At 38.9% G+C, this 23,814-nt stretch overlaps 1 protein-coding gene across 9 annotated transcripts; it reads left to right on the forward strand.

Moving 5' to 3' along the window:
* The first annotated feature begins 1,591 nt into the window (after positions 1 to 1,591).
* dtx2 (deltex 2, E3 ubiquitin ligase) lies at positions 1,592 to 22,984 on the forward strand. 9 transcript variants are annotated; one of them, XR_014090870.1, is made up of 11 exons: positions 1,592 to 2,188; positions 4,753 to 5,326; positions 7,843 to 7,901; positions 12,744 to 12,956; positions 17,183 to 17,250; positions 18,454 to 18,621; positions 18,833 to 18,994; positions 19,330 to 20,216; positions 20,312 to 20,465; positions 20,578 to 20,611; positions 20,681 to 21,104. XR_014090870.1 is itself a non-coding variant. In XM_008428500.3 (9 exons), the coding sequence occupies exons 1-9, from the start codon at positions 1,873 to 1,875 to the stop codon at positions 22,009 to 22,011; spliced, it is 1,899 nt and encodes a 632-aa protein (XP_008426722.1). In that variant the 5' UTR covers positions 1,592 to 1,872; the 3' UTR covers positions 22,012 to 22,984. The 9 variants fall into 9 exon arrangements, 2 of the variants coding, with proteins under 2 accessions (XP_008426722.1, XP_008426723.1); XR_014090873.1 differs by having other exon boundaries at positions 20,698 to 21,104; XR_014090871.1 differs by having other exon boundaries at positions 19,330 to 20,199.
* Positions 22,985 to 23,814: the final 830 nt, after the last annotated feature.

Consider the following 23,814-nt stretch of genomic DNA (forward strand, 5'->3'; position numbering starts at 1 on the left):
GTCCAAAGCAGAGGTCTAGTGAGTCAATCTCTAGAAAAGCGAGATATGACTGTTTTCATTCATTATTAACACAGTTTTAATTAATAAGACCAGGTTTGTCTTGCAGCCTTGGTTTAAAGCTTGAAACAGATCACACTTATTTTAAGATGTTCTGCATAGATTTTATTAATGTTTCATTAACCACCATATACTGCATCAACAACCATCTTTCTAAAGTGTACTGTTTTTTTTTTTTTATATAAACTGTAAGTCATGATGCATACGTTATGAACTTGAGCACACTGAGGTTCTAGAAAGCTTACATGCACTGCTGCTCATGTCATGCATGTTTATCTCCAGCTGAGGGCAGAAATCGTTCATAGTCAGATGAGAGAGGAAACGCAGTAATGGTGTGCAACAAGAAGGTTCTGCCTTCATTTTGATGTAAAGATAAAAAGATAAGTGTTGTTAGACCTCAAAAGACCTCGTGGCATCCTGCTTTTTTCTTCCTTTCTGTTTGTCTATTAAAGTTTTTAATAGAGATGCCTGAAGGTATCGTGGTCTAAGGACGACCTATTCCAGGCTTCCAACACAGTCAATAAGTTGGAAAAAATTTGGGGAAAAAAAGCTGTCATTTGCTTCTACTTCTTGTAATAGTCAGTTTATTTTTCATGTGCATTTTATAGATTTTTTTTCCCAACTATCCTACACAAGCTTCATATTTCTTTGAGAATGAGGTTCAAAGAAATATGCAAAGTATTTTTTCTGCACAGTATTTCCTTTTGTTGTAGATTTTCCCTTACTGTGCAGCAAGGGTACCCAAACTTTTCAGCCTCTTATCTCCAAAATAATAATGCCAGAGACTGCGTGGCAACTCCTTATCGACAACCTGGAGATCACCTAAAAATACACATATTTAACTCTATTCAAAATAAATATATGGAGTCAAATAATTATACATATTTTAAAATACATTTTGAATATAAAGACAATCTAAAGGTATACTACTGAACATTATGTAATGAGACATTTAATGGTATATTTATGTATTTGATTTTGTCCTTGAGATAAATCTCTAACGAAATAAATCTCAGAAATTGTCTAGAAAAAACAAGAACTCCCATGCATCTACAACAGTGTGAGCAATTAGAGTTTTCTTAGAAAATAACTAAACAAAAACAAGGACATTTCCAAGCTTTAAAAGTTAAAAATTTGAAATTTATTTTTAGATTAATCTCAGAAATTTTCTCAAAATAAACTTTGAAATCTCAGTTAGAAAAGTAAAAAATAAATACAAAAATTTGAAACTCAAAAATTTTCAAGTTGTCTAGTTTTGAGATTTTGAGTTTTCTCTCTCAAATTTTCCACTTTTGGAGTTCTTGTTTTTTCTAGACAATTTCTGAGATTTATTTCGTTAGAGATTTATCTCAAAATTTCAGTTTTATAACGGAAATGTACTCTTTGCCGCTGAATTTTCCCACTGAGGCAACAAAAGGTTATTTCTCATTTATCCTATTCTATTCTAAATAGACTGCTATCTGCTTCTGTTGCTTGGATTAAGTGAATTCTGACTCGGAAGTATACATTTCCTACTTTGAAGCGCAAATGGAACGGACCACTACTATTTCCGACAGTCCGTGAAGGCAGCCGCTCAATCGGAAGGATTCCTGTTAACGTCTCTGCTCATGTAAAGCGACCTGAATGCTTCAGCTTCGTCAACATGGTCTTGAATGTTTATTCAGGCCGTTTCCAGTTTGATCCCCACCTCGTAGCTTCCTCGCGGGCGTGCTAACACATTCCTAATGGAGTCTTTTAACGAGCCCAGCTAGCCTCGCTGCGGACATTGTTTTCGTCGTAGCCACAATCGGCTAACCAGTCGTTGTGTTAGCGAACATGGCGATTGTGTCTGGCTCCTGTGCCAGGGTGAACGGCTCCAGAAATGGGCCTTCGGTGTCGGCCACGACAGCCTCTGGCTCCGTGGGGCAGTCTCAGCCCATGATAGCGGTCTGGGAGTGGCAGGACGACCTGGGCTACTGGCGGCCTTACAGCGGCCAGGTTAGCGCCTACATCGAGCGGTGTCTGTCACCGCGCGGCCACCGGGGAGGCGGAGGAGCCGGCGCTACAAGCATCTGCCTCGGACAGACGGACCCTAGCCTGTCGCCCTACCTCATAGACATACCGAGCCTGAAGCAGTTCCGACAGGACACAGGTGAACTAATTCAACGCGTTTGGACCTTTGTAGGCCCTTTATGTGTTTATTTATAACGGTGTGTCACATATCTAACAGGCCTGGATGGTTTAGCTTCTTTAAACGAGCTTCCTAAACAAATTCACAGTCTTGGCTTAATTCGGTAAAAAAAAAACAAAAAAAAAAAAGTTTTTTTTCATCCCAAAGGGAATTTAAATGTTTTAAATCTTATTATCCAAATTTTTCAAAGAGTTGTAGATCCTGATTGCTGTGGGTAGGAAGGATCTTCTGTAGCAGTCTGTATTACAGCAATTTTGAAGAAGCAACTGACTAAAGATACGTTGTTTTATAACGGTCACATAAAGAGGATATTCAGGGTTAAATATCTTGTTACATTCCTATAAAATAAGTCAATTGACTTATTTTATAGGAATGTAACAAGATATTTAAACAATATGAGCGCTGCAAGGTCTTCAGATGCTGATGTAGGCAAAAAGTATTGCTATAGCAACAGATGGCTGGATGTCTAGGGTTACATTGAGCCATCATAATCCCAATGCATGTTTTGACATAATGTTGTACTGCAGAGCATGCATAGTGGAAGTGCTGACCTAAGGTCTGAAGAGATGCAAAGAAATGTTGACAAACATGAATAAAAATGGAGGATAAAGGACTTTTTGTAGCATACATTTGTTTTCTTGAAAGTAATAATATCTTCAGACGTTCAAGTGTTTTCCCCAGAACAGAATCAGCCTTCTTTATCTGATGGCATCAATGTTTTAGAGGCTCACTGTCTATCATTTAATAATTGATCTAATAACTACAAACAGTCGCAATGCTGAGTTTTTGTTAATCTGCATGTTGTTATTGTTGCAAAGGTGACTAAATGAATACTAAAAGCTTTCATAAGCAGTAATATGTGGTGAAAATATGAAACACAATAAAAACATGCTTTATCTGTGGCATTGTTCATTAAACTATCACATTTCTAATGTATTAAAATGAAATACAATCAGTTCACTTACTGATATTGTATTAGGAAGTACTTTTACTTTTAATACTTAAGTATTTTTAAAAGCCAGTACTTTTTTACTTTTACTTAAGTACAAATGTTAATGTGGTAGTTTTACTTTTACTTGAGTACATTTTTGTCTGTGTGTTTGTACTTCTACTTAAGTACATTTTTTCGCCACACCTCTAATTTTAATGTTTGAAGAGCATGTATGGAAAAAATATAAATGACAATTTTTAAAACGGCCTGTACTGATCTAGATGAAAAGTGACGATGAACCAAGAAAGTTCACGTTAAACAAAAGAGATATTTATCTAGCTTTGTAATTCAAATGTAAAATTGAACTCTTAACATATGTAAATGTTTATTCAAATCAAAATGCTCCATAAAATGAAGGACGTTACTGACCACAGCGAGCGGACTGTCATACAGAAGAGTGTTTTCTGTCAACAGCCAGACTGAGATCTGGAAAGGAGCAGAAAAGTAAATGAACTGGATTTTCAGCTGGTTGATGAGTTTTAAATTAGGTTTTGTTTCAAAACTTCTTCTACCTGCGGTTTCCTAGGTGTGATGAAAATGAGTTCTCATGCTTTCTGAAAGCTTTTGTGTTTCACATGATTGAAACACACCTTGAACATGGGTGGAGTTTATATCTGAGTCACAGGTGAAGCAACTGAAGGCTCATTAGGACATTCCCAATGACTTTATGCTGACGTTTTAGGTAATAAAATTAACCAACAATTATTTTACTATTCTGGCCAGTATTCACATAAAACATTGGCACATTCTGCAGGTTTGTCATTTAACTAAAGTTTACTGTATACAATATTAGAAATATGTGTGAAAATGAAAATAAATAAACGATTCAGTTCCTTTCTAAATCACAAAATGATCATTACATAATATTTAGTTAATGCCTATTAGTTGTAGCAAAGGATGCTGCAGCTAAATAATATTTTAACATCAACATGTGAAAAGCTCACACATTTCTACTTAATCTATCAATAGCAGGCATATTGATCGATTGACTATTGATTGATAAGTGGATGGCAAAAGGTGCTTAATAGATTTGTTTACAAAATGTGAGCCACTCTTCAACCTAAATGATATGTATATGTGAAATACACATGCATACAGTTCAGTTTTGGTTTAGTTAGTGCTGTAAAGATGTTGTTCTTTCAGCAGATTGGATGTTCTAGAGTCTGTATGCTCAAGTTAATGATTATTCAGTTATTAAATTACTTGATCATTATTACAATAATCGATTAATTTGATTAATCCTAATCAGGATTATTCCAATAATTGAATAATCATGATTAATCCAATTAATCGTTTCAGCTTTATTGCTAAGACAGCATTACATTAGCAACATATTGATGAGGCTTATTCAAACAGTATTAAAAAATGAACACTAAAGCATGAAATAATAGAGGAATTCATGCAAAAAATAGATGTAAAAACTTCACATGGAAGGAAAAATAAAAAATCAACTAAGTAGATATTTAGTCTGAATAGGAGTTTCAGATGTGAATGTTTTTGGTGTTTTGCTGAAATCCTTCCTGTGTAATTTCAGGAAAGACGCGCTCCGTGCGTCGGTCCCTGTTCGCCCAGTCCTCTGGCCTCGGCAGCGGCGTCTACTGGGAATGGGCCAACGACGAAGGCAGCTGGACTCCGTACGAGACCCGGACTTCCATCCTGTTGGAGCACAGCTACCAGGCGCGCCAGGGCACGGCCGACCTCGGCCCCCACGGATACAACTACATCGTGGACCTCACGTCTCTGGCCCAGGTCAATAAATCAACGGGATTCAGGCGGCAGGTGCGGCGGCAGTGCAACCTGCCCTACCCGCTGGCCTCCTCTGGGCCCCCGCCCCCCACCTGTTCCTGCCAGCAGTGTCTGAGCCACAGCAGCACAGGACCAATGCCCAGCCGCTCGCGACATTCCTTCTCCTCCAGTAGCCTGAACAGGCCCGTCCTCCAGGGGACGGGGAGGGTCGCTGCTGCTCACCCCGCTTCCGTCTACTCGCCCTACCCCAGGAGACCCCTCTCTGTGGGGGGGATGTCTTGGGGCAGCCCCTGGCCGCCGCCCTCTGCTGGTCAGATGTCTGCGCCTCATCTGAGTGGCTCTCCAAGTGCTAACGGGTTAAGGTTGGTGTCTGCTGTTTGCTCTGGGGGTGAATCACATGCAGCAGGGTCGGGGGTTAAGAGTCATTTTCATTTTGGGCCACATCAAGGTCAGGAATGTTCTTAAAGGGCCGGTTGTGCCTGAATGTATTAATAAAACCCAGTAAACTGTTAAAATATTAATGACTAGCTGTGTCTGCATTTGCTAAATATGATGGAATATTAGTGCCATGCTAAAGAAAAACATTTCTGGATTGAAGTCATACTGTTAGAAGAATAAAGTTGTTATTTTCTGACTTTATTCTGGTAATATGACAGCTTTATTTTGGTAACTTTATTCTTGAAATGTTGACTTTATTCTTGTATGACTTTATTCTCGTGTTACTATGACTTTATTCTCAAAACACAGATTTTATTCTCGTATACCTTTATTCTTGTAATATTATGACTTTATTCTCATACAGCTTCCCATAGTGACTTTATTCTTGTAATGCTTCTTTATTCTAATATTTTTTTGACTTCATTCTGGTAGGACTTTGTAGTACTGTGACTTCACTCTCATCATTTTGTGACTTTATTCTTGTAATTTTGACTTCACTTCTTATCATGGCTTATCACTGTCGTTACAAAGTGGTTTTCAAAATGAACTAATATTAAACATCTTCTCAGTCCTTCCAGGATTTCATGATTGTTTTAGTTGATCTCCAAGAAACTATTGATTTCTTGGAGATCAATTTAATTTAGAAATATTTGCTAGAAACTTTACACTTGTATGACAGCAAGTGTAACTTTTTGTTACCTTATCAATCACAAACTGTAATTTGACGTTGACTTCGGCTGAGGCAGCAGCGTAGTGATAAAATTTGCTATAAACTCAGAGTTATGCAATAGTGTAAAAAAGTTTCTTTTTTGCGTGAATTTGCGAGATCGCAGAATTGCAAGGAAACTGGAGGGGCTGAAAAAGGCAGCAAACATAAAAACTGCTTTAATTTGATTGATAAAAAAATATGTAGCAAGTTGTTATCATGCAGATTCTATTCATGCGTCTCTCCGGAATCTAGAGGGCCACATAAGAAGCTGTATTGGGCCAGATTTGGCCCCCGAGCCTTGAGTTTGACACATTTAGCTGTCAGGAAAGGCGTTGATGACGTCCCCTAATCCCAGCCTCGTTCCTTCCCGTCTGTCTCTTCGCTGACCCGTCACATCCTGACCCGTCCCGACCCATCCCGTCCCGTCAGACAGGAATGCTTTAGCGATGTTTGTTCTGGCTCAGTTCCTTTTGTTCCTAAAGTTGAAGAGAGCAGCTTTGGAAAGACTAACGGCTAACCTAATGACTGTAATGGATACGCAGTTCACTGGCACTTCATTCGGGGTCTAATTTTCCTCACACAGAGTTTAATTTAGTCTCTTCTCAACCACAGGTTATTAATAACTGTGCAGTAAAAAACTGTGGAGCTAATCCACCAGTTAATTTCTGCAGCTGTTCCCATATAAACAGATGTGCATAGTTGACTTTTATGGTGATTTGTAAAATAAATATTCAAACCCCTTAAACCGTTTTTGACATTTTGTCACACTGCAGCTGCAGATGTCGTACTTTATGTAATAATCAACACAAATTAGTGCATAAATTAAAAATGGAATGAAAACGATACATGATTTTCAAAATTCCAAATCTAATCAGTGTGTCAGGCATTCAGTTACAGAATTGACAATAATTGTATAAATAAATGAATGGCTTGATTATTATGCAAAATATTGCATCCAAAAAATGTAGCCAGCTACATGAATTAATTTCTTTATTAGTTGGACATGATCAATATTATTTAATTGTTCTTTTAGTTTTTTTTCTTATCACATTTTTAATGTAATTTTTCAATTTGTTCAATTTTGCTTTACTGTCATTTTTTCATAATCTGTATTTTTTTTATGTTCAAAATGAGAAGAAATAAAAATAAAAAAAGATTAGCAATAAAGTGAAAATTAAATAATTTTGATTGTTAAATTAATACAGTTAAAATGGTAAATATCAACTTGTCTCAGTCTGTAATTAAATAAGTTGGGAAAGTGATTTTTTTGTTGTTGCAGTATTTGGCACATTAATTACTTTATCAAGCCATTTATTTATTTCCACTTTTATTACCAATTTTGGCAGGATCAGTCCTCCGTAGATCCGTGAGAACCTCAAAATTTTTTTTATCACATTTAAATGTAAACTTTGCATTGAAGCTCCATTCTGCTCGTTTTTTACCTTTAATCTGAATTGGGTTGTAATCGGGTTTGTTTCCTGCATGTCCATCAACATATCGACTGTCGAGTCATCCAGCCAAACCTGGAGTAATCAGGCCCTGCAGTCAGGATGTAGGACCCATCACAGGGTTTCTGTTTTGATGTCACAGCAGCATTTTCTGCCGATATTGAGTCTGTGACGTGTGTTGAAAACTAAAATAGTTGCCAGTCTTTGTTTTGCACTTCCTCTGAGTTTCCTGGTGTGTGTTTTTACTGATTGAGTGTCTCTGTGTGTGTTTCCCGGCCTGCAGTGTTCCTTCCATCTCTGTGCAGCTGAACGGCTCCACCAGCGTGAGCTCTGCCCTGGCAGGTAACCGGGTCACTAATCATCCATCCTCACAGTTTCCTCCGCACCACATTTTCCGGCTGGATGCAGGTTTCAGGCCGCAGGTCGTTGCCGAGTTCGGTGCAGCCACACTGCATTTGTCTTTGCCTGTTTGGGACCAAAATCTGCAAAGGAAGAGGAAGTGCAGAGTCCAACGTTTAAGAATTTAAAGATGGAAAAATGCTAAGAGAGAGAGAGAGTGCATGGAAACATTTCCTCATGTGTGAAAATCTATATAATATAGTCTGTCCTTCTAATCAAGCTAATTTATTTAAAATCAAATTTTTTGTCAAATAGAAAAACTAGAGGTCTTTGACAGCTGAAGGGTTTGCATGCGTTATTTCTTTTTAACCACATTAAAAGGTTTTACTTTTATAATCTCTGCCAGCCATCCTTTAGCATGCAGATGAGCCGGTTTCCGTAAAACCAGTTCCTCCGTTGCTCCAGTTCCATTTCAGAATGGTTTTCCCAGCATGTCGAAACCAAATGCCAACAAAAACGATGTGAACGACCGTCATGTTTGAATCTTCACTTTCGATCTGCCTTACCCAAGTATATAATAATTTATTTAAATAAATAAACTAGTCAGATTTATTGGAGGAAAAGGATTTGTAAATTATTCTAAATCCAAAACTTAAAAAGGTTCTAAAGTTTGCCTCAGTAAAAGTAACTGAATATCAGTTGGAAAAAAAAAAATTACAATTTAGTCGATTTTGAGTAATATCAGGATTTTTGTCACTATCTTTGAAAATGCTTTCTATATTTAACAAAGTTTATTAAATTAATTAAAAGCAGATTTGGGTGCAGCAAAGTTTGTTTTAGAGTAAAAGTCACTTGTTCTTACACGAGAATGCACAAAGCGTGGTGGTTTGAAGTCAAATAATTTCTTTTCTGTTATAAGAATTCATTACTTTGTAATAGTTTTGTCCTAATTGAAAATGTAAAGTTTCCATCAAACACCTGTGCGGCTCGGCCAAATTTGTATCATTCAGGAACTGAAGTCAGAAGCTGTACACAATCTGTCCAGGCAAAAAAACCCCAAAACAACTTAAAAACATTTCAACATGAATGAATTGTTAGTTTAGCTCTGGACAACGAGACAAAATGACAAGGGGCTTATCTCAAGCAAATATGTGCTGCACATAATTACCAGAATAGAAATCTTTATTAATGCACTAAATTCACAAATTTCACATTTTCACACATAAGGCACATTAAGCGAAACAAAACTCCACGATGCTCCTGACTACGGGAGCCGTAATGTAACTAAAACATTTTGACAGAGCGCTGATAACCAATTCACTAGAGGGGGATGGTTTTACTCCAGAACGATATGTAAGGTGCTCCAGATTCTAAGTCGTTTTTTGATCAAATGAGAGACTTTTAAGTGCGCTTTATAGTCCTGAAAATACGGTATTCTGAGCTGCTATTCATCCTGTCATGGCTGTACATCATTTACCCCCATAAAGTCTTCCAGCATCTCTTCATATACAACAGTCTTCTTCCATTTCCACTAATGGACAGTAGAGTCGTTTTAGAGCTGAGCTGAGGCACAGTGACATCATCAACAGGGGACGGTAACTCCGCCCCCAATTCAGCATTTATGAACAAAGACATTCAAAACAAGTGAAGTTTTGGGCTGGAGAAATGATTCCCCTAAAATGTTTTAGGGAATTGTTTCACTAAGTGATATTCATGCAATATCAATATTTTGAGATTTGATTTCAGTTCTGCTTTAAATAAAACAGAATAAAACAGGGAGAGATGTTTGCTATTGAACCAAAGTGTCTCCATGTTGGGCCTCGTTGTTTTATGCATGTTCAGATCTAGTCTGGCATTGAAATCTGCTCTGCTGGACAAACCTTACAAATCTGCTCAAAGTTGTATTTTGGGATGTTCTCCCTGCTGTTTTTTTGTTCCAAGAACTCAATTTTCATAGAGTATATAAGATATTTCAATTCTTAATAAGATCAGAGTATCTACAGACTCACTGAGGCTCAGCTTGAGCAGAAAATATTCATAATTTAATGCATATTCATGCTGCTCGGCTCCCCAACGTCAGCACAATTCAAAATTGTATCAAGCCATCGTGTTTAAATAAGAAATGGTTTTGGTCAAAATCTTACATTTAGTCCAGCCATGTGGCTCTGAGGCCGAGCTTCAAACCTCACTATGAAACTTTTTTAATCAGCGATGTTTGAGTAAAAATTGAGGAATTTAATTGAAATGAACTGATGCGTTCAGCAGAGAGAAAAAAAAAACAGTTCTGCATAATTAAACATAGTAACATTAGATAGGGCTGTCATTAAATGTTAGATAAAGTATTTTCTGTCACTTTGTTTTCTCCTGCTGCGCACCTTTTTAATTTAAAAGCCAGGTGCCGAGCTGACTGGATCAGTCCAATCAGAGGCTGCTGGACCAGAACCTCATTAGGCGGGAGCACCCAACTGAAACTTTGAGTAAATGATTTCAAATGGAAGGTCACCGGCGCAGCATCTTCTCCTAATGCAGTTTTACTGCTCATCAGGCTGAAATGAACAGCAATGATAACCAAACTGCATTCAGCGCACGCAGAACAAATACTGGTGGCTCCGAAACGTAAATATAAAAAAAAAAATCACATGCATGTTTCAACATCTGCAGCTGCAGAAATCCTATTAGTTTTGGAGATTTATTTTTGTGTCATTATGTGGAGCTAAAGGTTGAAGGTGTTCAGCTGATGCGGATATGCATGGATGCAGTAACCCTGACACATTTCTGAAACAGGTAGCGTCTGCTAGCTTGAACCACAGTAGGTTATGCGTTGATCGGCGGGACATGAATTTTCTTAGTTCTTAAAGGTGACATGTTATGCTTGTTTGAACATTTTAAAATAGGTACAAACATGTTTGTTTCATTTTTGCACAAAATCATTCTTAGATAATGGGATTTTAGTCTGTCCTGTTCTGCCTAATTCCAAGCCAAGCTGTTTTAGGGCGTCTTGTCACAAGCAGCAGCTGGCCACTTGCATGTGAAAATGGCTGCAAACAGATGCACAATTACACAACCGTGCATCTTTGAAAAGCATTAGTAGAGCCTCCTGCACACCAGAAAATAATGCAGCAAATGGTTTCTGGATTGTAAGTCAACAACACTCTACAATGGCTGCTTTTCCAGCATCCATTGTACAGCGGATACAGCAGTAAACCAGCTGACAAAACATTCTGAATCTCAGCTTGGGTTGCTTGTTAACGCTAGGTTTTACTGTGAGGGACAGCGCCTGTTGATTTGTGACATTATATTCTGGAGGTTTTTCAGACACCAAAAAAAACATCGACAAAAAAACTCATTGCCCCCCCAAAAAACAAAAAAAAAAAAACACCTAGGTGGTTTTTAAGTGCTTTGTGTGTTTATTGAAACGGTAGAGAAGAAAATGTACAGAAAAAAAAAAAAACATCCAAATTGTAAGATTTAATGGCTCCCACTGTAGATTTTATTTATTTATTTTTTTTTAGTATTTCACTACATCATCGTGTTACTTGATCTGTGGCTATTTCACATTTCCTGTTGGTCAGGGCCAGGCTATATGGAGTACAAACAATATCAGATTTTTGTCATACCAGATCGGATTTTCATTGACTTTTTCTTTTTGCAAGAAACAAGAAAAAAAATTACAACATATTTTTCAGAATGTGGCTTTTATTTTAGTCATCTCTTCTGTGAGTCGTACAGCAGAGTGTTAGAGTTGGTCTTCAAGAATTTTTGGTCGAATTGAACGCAGAAAAACATCAACTCTTTATTTGTTTGAAGTTAACGAGAGGCAATACAATCCTGAGAATTGAATCCCTTAGAAAGATTCAGCAAATAAAAAGAAAACATCTTTATCTAACTTTCTGACAAACCAAACTAGAAAATCAAGAATAACTTCAACACAAGCAGCTCTACGGTTTAGAAAATTGCTTGCTTGATGTCACATTTCATCTTGTAAACATGCAGTTTTCTGTTTCGATTCGTTCCTGGAGCTCGTTTGGATCGTTGTCATTAAATCTCAACAAGAGCTGCTTAGCAGGCAGGAAAACTACATCTGCACCGACTAAGGGTACAGTTAAAACTCCTGACAGCAAGTCGTTAAATTGGAGTTTAAATACATGTGGGATGGAAACGGCAGTAACAACAAACCACATCAGGACTATTTGGTTGCCATTAAAAACCACAACAATAAAAACCTCATTAGATATTAACACATCTGAAGAAATTAGTTTACTTTTAAGTAAAACTTTCTAAGTTAGTCTTTTTATTTTTTGCAGACAGCGAAGTGATGTAGTTCAGGCTCAGATGCAGTTTTTTTTTATCACCCTGTCCCGCAGCCTCATTGAGTATTTTCTTTTTTCTTTTTTAGAACAAACATTAAATTTGATAGTTCCTATTTAGATTCTGGAGCCGCATTTTTACGATCTGGAATCAGTTTGAATGCATCTTAAGGTGCGACGCGTTCACTGCGGTGGGTTTTATCACCTTTGGGACTCCTTACTTGTTGGCTTGCATCAACAAACTACCTTATATTTCTTTGCTCTCCTTTGGGGACAATGTAAAGTTTTCATCCATCTCCTTGGCGACGCATCCAGAACGCCGTCTCGTTATCCCTTAGAGTTCAGCCACTGAAACCTGCTACTCCTGTTCAGACCTTGTGACTTTCTGTGTGTGAGTGAGAGTCGCAGTGGCCGCTGTCGCTGCCGCTGCTGCATTACTCATTCTTTCGATTTGTTCCTTTCTGCTCCTGCACCCCTCACTCGCTCCCGACTCATCCCGACCCATTCCCACCCCACCCCCGCCTCACCCTCGCTCCAGGCATGGCCTCCATTTTGATGTCAGCGGTGGGACTCGGCGTGCACTTCACCTCCGCCCCCCTCCCTCAGCAGCAGCAGCAGCCCCTGCAGCAGCAGCAGCAACAACCTGCTCCTTTTGCTCTTCCTCCTCCTCCTCCTCTCCTCCCCACAGCCAGCAGGCCCCACAGCAGCAGCAGCAGTTCAGTTAGGAGAGCAAAGAGGCAGCACAGGAGAGGTAGCTACCTCGCTACGAGCCAAAATCCACCTCTTCATCTCCATCGTCATCCTCCACCGGCTTGAGGAGCATTTCATCCTCCACATAGCGCTGATTTTTGTTTTCACGTGTCTCGCACTAATCCCGCTCTGTTTGCTCTGTCATCTCATCGTGACGTTCACATCAGTGTCGCTGCTTTAAAACATTTGCTTTCACCTGTGGATACCTCAGTGTGACGCGTGGAAAATGTCAGGTTTGGTAAAAGTGTTTTCTCAAAATCAGGAACTAAACGGCAACAACAACTAGGGCTGAAACGATTAATTGATTATTGGAATAATTGTCAACTAGTTTAGTAATCGATTGTTGGCTCTTAAAAGTAACAATTTGCTGAAGAAAAACATGGTCAGGACAATAATGAGGCCACAACTGATAAATTGAATTGTGATTAATCGGTTATTGAAATAATCGTCAACTAATTTAGTTGTCGACTAATCAGTAACTGGAGTATAAAGACTCAGGAAAGGATATTTTGCAGTAATTGAGCAAAAACTGTATAAAAATATTTACATTTTGCATTTAAGATAAAAAAAAAAACAACTTCTGTAACGAGAACACCTTAAGTGGCAGAGCTTAGCTTTATCAGGTTCAAATGTCATTAAAAAAAACAAATTCACATTAAGCACCTTTAATAAAAAAAATGTCAGATTAACCCTAAATTGTATTCATTAATTTTCATTTGTTGATTGAAGTATTTTTAGGCACAGATTCATTCTTTGCTACAAATAATCAAGAGTAAAATATGACTGCATTCAGCAAAAAAAGTATTAAAAAAAAAGGCTTACAAGGATGCTGAATGTGACTTTTGTTTTCATGCGATTAATCTCTCAATATTCAGAATAATTGATTAATCAATTACTAAAATAATCATTGATGTTTTACTTTATCTCCAGAATCAGTCAGGTTGCTAAAGTCCTGCTTTCCTTTATCTTTAAAACACGACACCTTTTAGAAGTATTCAAACCGCTTGAATTTGTTCCCTTTGCAGCCCAAAGCTTCACGGTTGTTTTTATCAAGAACTTGTTGATCGATCAAAACGTTGGATTGAAAACCGATACAGATGCATCAGCAGGGCCGGACTTACAAGAATCTGGGCCCCTGGGCTGGAGCCACTGCAGAACAATTCTTCTACTAGTGCAAACTAGAAAACATTAGTGGGCAGTAATGAGTTGATTCATGGCCGTTTTAATTCGTCCCCTGAGCAACAGCTTCATGTTGTTCCTCTGTAGATTTGTAACTGAATTTATGTTTGGATGAGGATTTGGGTTTTTGGATTTTTGAACATTTTTTGTGTCTTTTCTTGCAAGAAAACCAGTTGCTCCAGAACACCTGAGAGGAAAAAGGATTAGGATCAAACTGTGTTCATGTATTAGAACGGCCCAGTCAAGGGCAGGACGTTAATCCTGTAAATAATCTGTGGCAAGACTTTAAAGTTCAGACATCAAATTGAAGTTATCTTGAGCCAAACGGGCAAAAATTTCAACCTCTACATGAGCCGTACCACTAATAGAGATGGGGTCATATTACAGATGCATGCCACACTTCTCAGATTTGTATTTGTTTCTAAAGTAAAAAAAATAAAATAAATTCCCAATTATATACAAATTTCTATTTATCACATAAAATCCATTCATCAAAAAATGTGAACAGCTTTAAGTGATGCAATAAGTTTTACACTGTCCAATTAAAATAGAAAAAAAATATTCATTATCAAAAATTTTGAAACAACTAAAGAGAAGCGGACAGTAAAAGTTATTACTCCTGAAGACTGGATTGAATAAAATAATTCAGAAAATAAAACAACAAATAAAATAAACGACAAAGGAAAACAAATCAACTTTTAAGAACTGCTGACAGTAAGACTGGGCTTGTCAGGAAACTGTTACTGTAACACTGTTATGTTGATGCAGCAACTCTTAAAACAGCAGATCTGCTGTGGAAAAACCTCAGAAATATCAGGAATTGGTGATGCAACCTCGTCTCCCTCCAGAGGTCGGAGTTGAAGCTTAAAGGAAGGACGAGCGGCAGAGGCTAGTGCTTGCAGTAAAGAGATGCTTCACACTAAATAATCTCTTGCTGTGACTCATTTTATTTCGTTTAGCTTAATATGAAAGAATAGTTTTTGTGTCAAGCAGCTGGAGGCTGTAGGAAGGAAAGTTCTTTTGTTTCACATCTGGTTTTTCAAACCAGATTTCTTTTTTTTTTTTTTTCATCCCTGTACTTAAAAAGTTTGCTTTCAAATGAGGAAGCAGAGGAACTCTGCGCCTGTAGGAAGAGATCACAGCTCTCACCAGGGCTGCAGGTGAGGTTGGAGGCGACGCGACAACATGAGATGGTGAAGGAACAGAACGCGTCGACAAGCTGCCAAAAAAAAAAAGACATGAAATCATCTTTGTGCCTGCAGCGATGCTCCGGTAGATTCACCCTTGTTCCGAGGCTCCCTCAAGGTTTTGAAAAAGTTGGAATTTCGGTCTGGAAAAATGAAAATAGCCTGCATGAAAGTGTAGCTTACCAGATGTTATTTATTAATTTGCATCTAGTAAACAAGGAGCTTTTATGTTGATCTAAAGGTAGAAGACGACCTTCATTTTTGGTCCTTTACTTTGAGATTCTTCATGGTTTTTATGCACCAAACATGGAAACTTTGACATTTCTAAATTTGTACAGACCACACACACCCCTCCCCCCCCTCCTCCCCATTAACCTAGGGATAAACTGATTGGCTAATTGTGTTGATTTAAAATCTGTTCAAGAGCAAAGCAAAATAAGCAGTATAATTTATAATATAATAGGAAAATGTGTTGAAATATTTTTTGCTGGATTGGTTATATGCAGTAAACTTTCCTGATATTTGTGTAAGGAAAATAAGCGAATGCAGTGAGAGTGATGGCTGTGATCAATCCATGTCACTATTTCAAGCTACTTTTGATAGTTTCTGATAAATCGTGACGCTTCCAGCCCTGCATGAGCTCAGGCTGCTTCCACCTGAACCAGGAGCGGCTGGATAAGACGACCATCTGGTCTGATGGTTCAGCAAGTAGACGACTGAGAAATATGGACAACCTGACAGATGATCTATCATCTACGAAGTAGTATCAGGGCCAGACTAAGAAAAAAAATCAAAAAGTTGTACGAGAATTTAGCTTAAAAATAATAAAAAGCTTAATAATAGTGACAAAGTCACATTAGAAGAATAAAATCGTAACAATACGAGAAAAAAGTCGAAATATGTGAAATAGTCGTACGACAAAAGTTTAATACAAGACTAAACTCGTATTGCCACAAAAGTCATAATACAAAGGAGTTGTAATAATGTGAGAAGTTGAGAATAAAGTTGTAATACAGTAAAAAGTCTAATACGAGGAATTTGTAAGAATTATGCTACAAGAATGAAGTCATACAACAAAAGTTGAAATTGTACGATAATACGCATTAAGAAAAAAAGCTTAATACAAGAAAAACATAATTGTCATACAAGAAAAAAGCCATATGACAGTCATGTTACAAGAATAAAGTCGTAACATGAAAATAATGGCACATTGTGACAATAAAGTTCTAATATAGGAGAAACGTACGACAGTCACAATGGTCGTCATTTTACCAGAAGAAAGTCGTTCTAGGAGAACGAGTTATAAGAGTTAATCTTATAACTCCGACAAAAACTGAAGTAAAATGAGCAATGTTGAGAATCGAGTGAAGAAATCCTGTTTTTACTTCATCTTTTACCACATAAGCATCAGATGATCAGCAGGACTTTGCAGACGACTGAGTCAGATCTTTAACTATTATTGAAGCTTTTCTCTTTATACAACTTTTTTTTCCTAATGATTTTCTGATTTCATTCTGGTAACAACACTATTAATACTCGTAATTAAAAACATTTGTTGGTCTGGCCCTAGTACTCTGTCATAATGTTGCTGCACCAGTTTGCAACTAACAAACTTCAGTAAACCCTCCTAACTGACAGTAAGGAAGAAAAGATGGAGCTGACTCAATCGGAGACGTTTAATCTGAACGTTGGGTCTGAAATGTTTTATTAACTGTCATTAATGTCTGTCTCCATCTCCACGCTCGCCCTTTCCGCACATCGTCTCTCCTCACCAGTTTGCATGTAAACGTGAATTTATCGCGTCGTCGTCTTGAGGAAAATAATCAGATGTTTGTTTTTTCCCGTTTCGTCCCGCTGCCAGCGCCAGCCCAGAGGTCAGAAGACGTGATCCAGCGCTACATGGAGGTTGTGGCTGACGCTCCAGAGGAGGTAAAGGTTTCCCATGTTTCCCCGACTCATCAGTATCCTGATTAGAAACAGACACGGCCGACTAAACGGAAAGTTTGTATCATTAATTCATGTACCGACAACAGTTTAAATTAGTTTACAACCTGTTCCTGAGGTGCACTTTAAAATGAATTCCTTCTAGATGGAATGTGTTGGTAAATAATGACATTTATGCAACGACTCAATATTTCCAGTGTTGATTCTCCGTATTCATAACTTCTGAGCCAAATCCTGACCGAATGGGAGCCGTTCTCGTCTTCTTGTTCTTTGTGTTTTTAACTAGCCAGCTGTTATTTTGACCATTAGTCATAAAACAAATCTGTAGCTTTTTCATTTAACCACTTTAAGCCTTTTAATACGATATTAGAAATACATTAAAGATGCAAATAAACAATTCAGTTCTTTTTAAACAAAAGCATTTTATTGCCTAAAATGTCTTAGCAGCATTTCTTTAGTGAACTGCTGATCATTTGTAGCAAACGATGCGTCTGGAACAAAAATGATACTTCAAACATGAAAAGCTCTTCCAGTTTTCACCACCTCAGCGTGGAACTGATCCGGTGATTATTTTTGGATTAACCAATGAATTATTCTTTTTTAACAGAATTTGGGTGAAGCTCAAACTGCAACTTGAGGAGTTTTGGGTAAAACATATTTACAGACTTTTAAACATTTTTATCTTAAATACAAAATATATGTAGTTTTTGTACACTTTAGCCTTAATTACTGCTCGTAACACGTTCTTTCAGCAACTGGCCGTGTTCTGAGTCTGTATTACTAAATTAGTTGACAATTACTTTATTAATCGATTAATCACAATTTATCAGATGAATCGTTTGAGTCCTAGATCACACTCTACATACCTACAACAAATCTGATTCGGTGAATGAACTCCAGCTGAAGGCCAGGTGTATATAATTAGAGTCGTATCGCCACATATTGAAGCGGCACAGATCAGATTTTTGGGGGTTAAAAGTCGTATTCAGCTGCTGCACAAACTTTTCTTTTGAGGCAACGGTCGCCAACGCTAATCGACGACAACATAGTGTTTAGTAGACAAAGCAGTTTCACAGATCTACCTGTGCTTTTGAATGCTAAGACTTTTCTCCAGGACTGCAGTCCCAACATAAAGTGAATATTTCCTGGATTTGGTTTTCTGACTGCGTGGCTCTCTGTCCTGTTCAGGACTGCATCATCTGCATGGAGCAGCTGTCCAACCCGTCCAGCTACGAGACGCCGCCGTCAGAGGAGGGAGGCCAGAGCATCGTGCCGCAGGCCGTCGGGAAATTCATCAAGTGTGGACACACCCTGCACATGCTCTGCATGCTGGCCATGTACAACAACGGAACAAAGGTACACAACAGATCAGAGACCCCAACTACACCTGCAGAACTCAGAGTGCCGCACGAATACATATAGAAGGCAAACATGGCTGCTTCATTCAGACAGGTGCTTGAAATGTTTGAAAACTTGCCTTGAAAATGCTTGAATTTTACCGAGAAAGTGGACGAAGCCCTGATCTGGTTGTTGAGTTCAGTCTTAAGGTTCCGCCTCCTCCCCGCAGGACGGCAGCCTGCAGTGTCCGTCCTGCAAGACCATCTACGGAGAGAAGACCGGCACGCAGCCCAAAGGCAAGATGGAGATCTACAGCGTCGCTCAGTCCCTGCCTGGTCACCCCGACTGCGGCACCATTCAGATCATCTACAGCATCCCACCTGGGATACAGGTACGCCAGCCCCACCTCACCTTACAGGTTAATCGGGATTAATCAGTTATAGGAATAATCGTCAGCTGTTTTATTAATCAATTAATCGTTAACTGGAGTTTACAGACTCAAAAAAAAAAAAAGGCCATTTACTGAAAGAGCAACATAGTCAGTCATAATTAAATCAAAATTGTACAAGAAATGTACATTTTACATTGGAGGTGAAAAATCACTGCTGTCTGTAAACATGTTGTCCTCAAGTGAAACAATCAGTCATGATTAATTTGATTAATCGCTTCAGCCTCAAGCTGTATAAGAGTTCTCAGTTCTTCGTCCCTCCTCCTCCTCCTCCTCAGGCCCCGGAGCATCCCAACCCAGGACAGCCGTTCACCTGCAGGGGGTTTCCTCGCTTCTGTTTCCTCCCCGACAACGACAAGGGCAGGAAGGTAAAACATGGAGACGATGTCTGCGTCACGCTGGGATTCAATCTGAGCCCATCATAACCGATGTGGGCTGTCGCTGCAGATCTAACACACAGTCATCACATCCACTTCTACAGTCATCAGTCTCTGAACATTCAGTTCTCTCTGTCCAACTGGTCAGTGGCATTATTACACAGGTCAGGACCTTCTGACCTTCACAGCCTGGAAGCAGCATGTTGGTAACAACAGTGGATAATCTGTGATTCAGGAAGTCGCTAATCTGACTTCCCTGTTTTATTTTGTGAAAAGTGAAATCAACGTAAAGGTTTGGTGAAATTATCAGCTGAATAAGCGCAATAACCAATAAATCAATTAATCATACGATAAATTAAAATGAGCTCGATAATTTCCATTTACATGATTTACCGTTTTTCCTCTTTTCTGTCTTTCTACCAGAAACTGCATAACGAAAGTCTTCAGTCTGGTGCTTTGATCTCAGCTAGCACTTATTTGAAGGACACTTTTGTTAAAATAATAATAATAATAATAATAATTCATTCTATTTGTTGATTCTGTTTGGGTTCATTATTATTATTTAAAGCGTCTTCCGGTTCCAGTTTTAAATCTTCATTCGAATTTAAGTTTTATTGATCTTAGATAATGTGTTCTTGCTTTATTATACCTTTATCTTGACATTATTTAAATGATCTCAAAACAACATTGTTATTGTTTATCACAATAACTTCTGGGACAATTTATCATCCAGCAAAATGTTCCACGGTGTCAGGTCAGCTGGTTAATCAGGTCAGCTGGTTAATCAGGTCAGCTGGTTCAGCTGGTTAATCAGGTCAGCTGGTTAATCAGGTCAGCTGGTTCAGCTGGTTAATCAGGTCAGCTGGTTCAGCTGGTTAATCAGGTCAGCTGGTTAATCAGGTCAGCTGGTTAATCAGGTCAGCTGGTTCAGCTGGTTAATCAGGTCAGCTGGTTAATCAGGTCAGCTGGTTCAGCTGGTTAATCAGGTCAGCTGGTTAATCAGGTCAGCTGGTTAATCAGGTCAGCTGGTTAATCAGGTCAGCTGGTTCAGCTGGTTAATCAGGTCAGCTGGTTAATCAGGTCAGCTGGTTCAGCTGGTTAATCAGGTCAGCTGGTTAATCAGGTCAGCTGGTTCAGCTGGTTAATCAGGTCAGCTGGTTAATCAGGTCAGCTGGTTAATCAGGTCAGCTGGTTCAGCTGGTTAATCAGGTCAGCTGGTTAATCAGGTCAGCTGGTTCAGCTGGTTAATCAGGTCAGCTGGTTAACCAGGTCAGCTGGTTAATCAGGTTATCGTGTGAAAACGAGACCAGCTGTCAAATCTGAGTAGAATGAATTATTGCGATGGTTGAAGGTTTAAACACATGAAAATAAAGTTTATTATGATGGTCAGCAGTTGCAGCTGGAGTCCAAACCCTGACAACGTGCTAATGAGTAGAACAATGGAGTGAAATGTTGAACATTATAGGCAACGAGTCATTTTATGTCCAGGCCTGTAGGTCATATCTGAGCAGACTATGTGCTATTTCTTAAAATGTGTAAAAGGTAAATAAAAAATGTTAATTGCATGATGTCAGTAACATGTTTTTTGAGGAATATGAAATGATTAAAACTTTTAATTACAAAGATATTGCAAAAAAAAAAAAACTTACATCGCTGAGTCAAAAAAGACCCACTTACGCATCAGAGGGTTATTTTTATTCCGTATCGCCCAGCGGCCCATAAAGGGACCCATTATGCAAAATGTACATTTAGCAGTTTTGTACTTCCATTTGGGTTTTTGATGCTGCTGAAAACAGAAAAAGTGCTTAAAACACCAAACCGTTTTTAATGGCAATAAATGAATGTTGCTCTATGGTGTCTGGAAAATGAGCCGTTTCAAAAACATTCCGATGAAGTAGCAGTTGACGGGCACTGTGCCGTTACCTAGCAACCCAAGCTGAGCTCTAGCACATTTGGTCAGCTGGTCTTACAGCTGTATGCGTTGTACAATGGCTGCTGGAAAAGAGTGTTGACTTCCCATCCAGAAACCACTTGCTGCATTCTTGTTGGTTGTGCAGGAGGCTCCACTTCTGCTTTTCAAAGATGTACGGTTATATAACTATGCATCGGTTTGCAGCCATTTTTACGTTAGAAATTTGAGTTTGGGTACGTGGCCAGCAGGAGCTTGTCTGTATTTAAAGTGAGAGAGGCTCTAAATAGCCGACTAAACTCTCATCATCTCAGAATGATTTGGTGCAAAAAATGTAATGAGCATGTTTGCATGTATTCTAACCTGTTGAAGGACGTCCAGTACGTCTGTTTCAATTGGCTCAGCCATCTCTCTGCTCATGTCAGGTCCTGGAGCTGCTGAAGGTGGCGTGGATGCGGCGCCTGATCTTCACCGTGGGAACGTCCAGCACCACCGGGGAGCATGACACGGTGGTGTGGAACGGCATCCACCACAAAACCGAGATGATGTCCAACATGTCGGGCCACGGCTACCCCGACCCAAACTACCTGGACAACGTTCTGTCAGAGCTGGCCTCGCAGGGCGTGACAGAGGACTGCCTCAAACCTCCGGGCGGCGGCGGCAGCAGCAGTTAGGTCGCAGCTTCACACATTTCCACTCCACTGCAAACCTCCAGCTCAGCTCTCAGCTGAGGAAAAAAGAAATAAACACAACCATAATCTCTGCAGAGAAGCTGCCTGGTTCATATGCTGCTGCATTTCTGCACGTCACAAAACAGAAACGATGGGAGGGGAGAAAAATAAAAAAAAAAAACAACCCGCAGGCCTCATCTCAGTGTTCGCCTGCTCCTTCAAACCTCCAAAACACTGGAAAACTCGTGATTTTTATTCCTCCCCAGCCCCGTCCCGGCCGCGTCAGTATCCTCGTCTTTCAGCTGCAGCGGGAAGCGGAGCTCACTCTGGGAATGAGAATCTCATGAAGCACTTTAGCTCCTACAGTGCATTCAGCTGACACAGTTACTTTATTCAGTTGTTTTATTTCCTGTCGGTAGAAGCTTGGAACACGTGCAGTCGGAACACTAAACTTCAAGTAGCAACGTCAGTTTAACAAACAGATTTGATGAGAAGAGGCAATACTTCAGTTGTAAATAAACATATAAATGCATCAAAAATATGAAAAAAAAAATGCCATAAAAGTTGTGACTTATTTTTTGTTGTTATTGTTTAGCCATCTTCTATTTAAGCCTTCAAACTGGGGGCATTCTGCAGCTGTTTTTCGTCATTTAATGTTGCAGTTGCTGTGCGAGAGAGAACAACGAGCCCCCTGACCTCAGTTATTTTCTCACCTCTGAGACAAAAAAATAAAATAAAAAAATCTCTAGTTAAGATTTGACAGTGTGACAATCAGTCTTCGATTTTGTCTTGATTAAAACAAGACTAGCAAAGCTGCAGCGAACTTGTCCATGTTCCCACGAGGTGAAACCTCCTGTATTCACATTATCCTGCTCACAGTGCTGCAGTCACAGCTGATCAGCTCAGCCTCGACCTGTGTACAACTTAAAAAAGGGGAAAAAATGGATCTGCAATAAAGATACAATGCAAAATAAAATCATGACTACGTGTGACTTGATTTTAGTTTTTTATTTTTTCCAAATCTGAACTGTTTTCCAATCATCTCATTGTGGTGTGTTGAGTTGACGGGACCGATTGTTGAAAAGAGTGTTGCATCATCTGCATACACGGTTACACCTGAAGTGATTCAACACACTTTGAAAATCTGGGGATGTATTTTTATTCATATATATATATAAATGGTGCCAGGTTGTGCTTCATGTTGCTAATTTGCACCATCAGGCACAACTGGTTCACCTGTGATAAGTTCTTTTTTTTTAACCGATGTTCTGCTGTAACCTGTTTCTTTATAGTTTGTAATAATATTTCTACTGCTCTGACTTTTAATGTTGATTAATGAAGTGAATTTTTACACAATTGCCAGAACCTTTATATTTGCATGTTTCTGGTACACCCATAAATATGATGCACGAGTGACATCTATAAGCCGCCATGGATGACAGTCACTTCTCTTGGCCCACTTGGTGTTAATTTTTGTTTCAAAAATGATCTGATTGGATGGTGGAAAGACTTATGTTAAAATTGTGCTATCAGGAGTTAGCCTATAAGCTAACTAGTCAAGCCTAAAGTAGCATCTCAATGCTAAACATGTTGCAGCAGCAAAGACGTCCCCAGTGCTAATGTGAGCATCCACTGTTCGCATTTCTAAAGAAGCTCCATGGTGACCAGAGGTTCTTGAAAAACTTTGCACCGACTTGATGGTTAAATATCTTAAAACAGATTAAAAACCAGAAATATGGATTTGCTTTTGAGCTCATGTTTCAGCAGCAAAACAAGATTTTGAATTGAAAATGTTTATTTTGTTAT

This window comes from Poecilia reticulata, chromosome 14 (assembly GCF_904066995.2).
Source record: "Poecilia reticulata chromosome 14, P_reticulata-male-v2, whole genome shotgun sequence".
Taxonomy (NCBI): Eukaryota; Metazoa; Chordata; class Actinopteri; order Cyprinodontiformes; family Poeciliidae; genus Poecilia; species Poecilia reticulata.

Excerpts from the sequence above, each read along its gene's own strand:
- dtx2 (XM_008428500.3), top strand. The coding sequence starts at position 1,873 with ATGGCGATTGTGTCTGGCTCCTGTGCCAGGGTGAACGGCTCCAGAAAT. Across the intron at positions 7,902-12,743 it reads CGTGAGCTCTGCCCTGGCAG|GCATGGCCTCCATTTTGATG; the intron begins GTAACCGGGTCA and ends CCCTCGCTCCAG. Across the intron at positions 19,420-21,762 it reads ACAACGACAAGGGCAGGAAG|GTCCTGGAGCTGCTGAAGGT; the intron begins GTAAAACATGGA and ends TGCTCATGTCAG.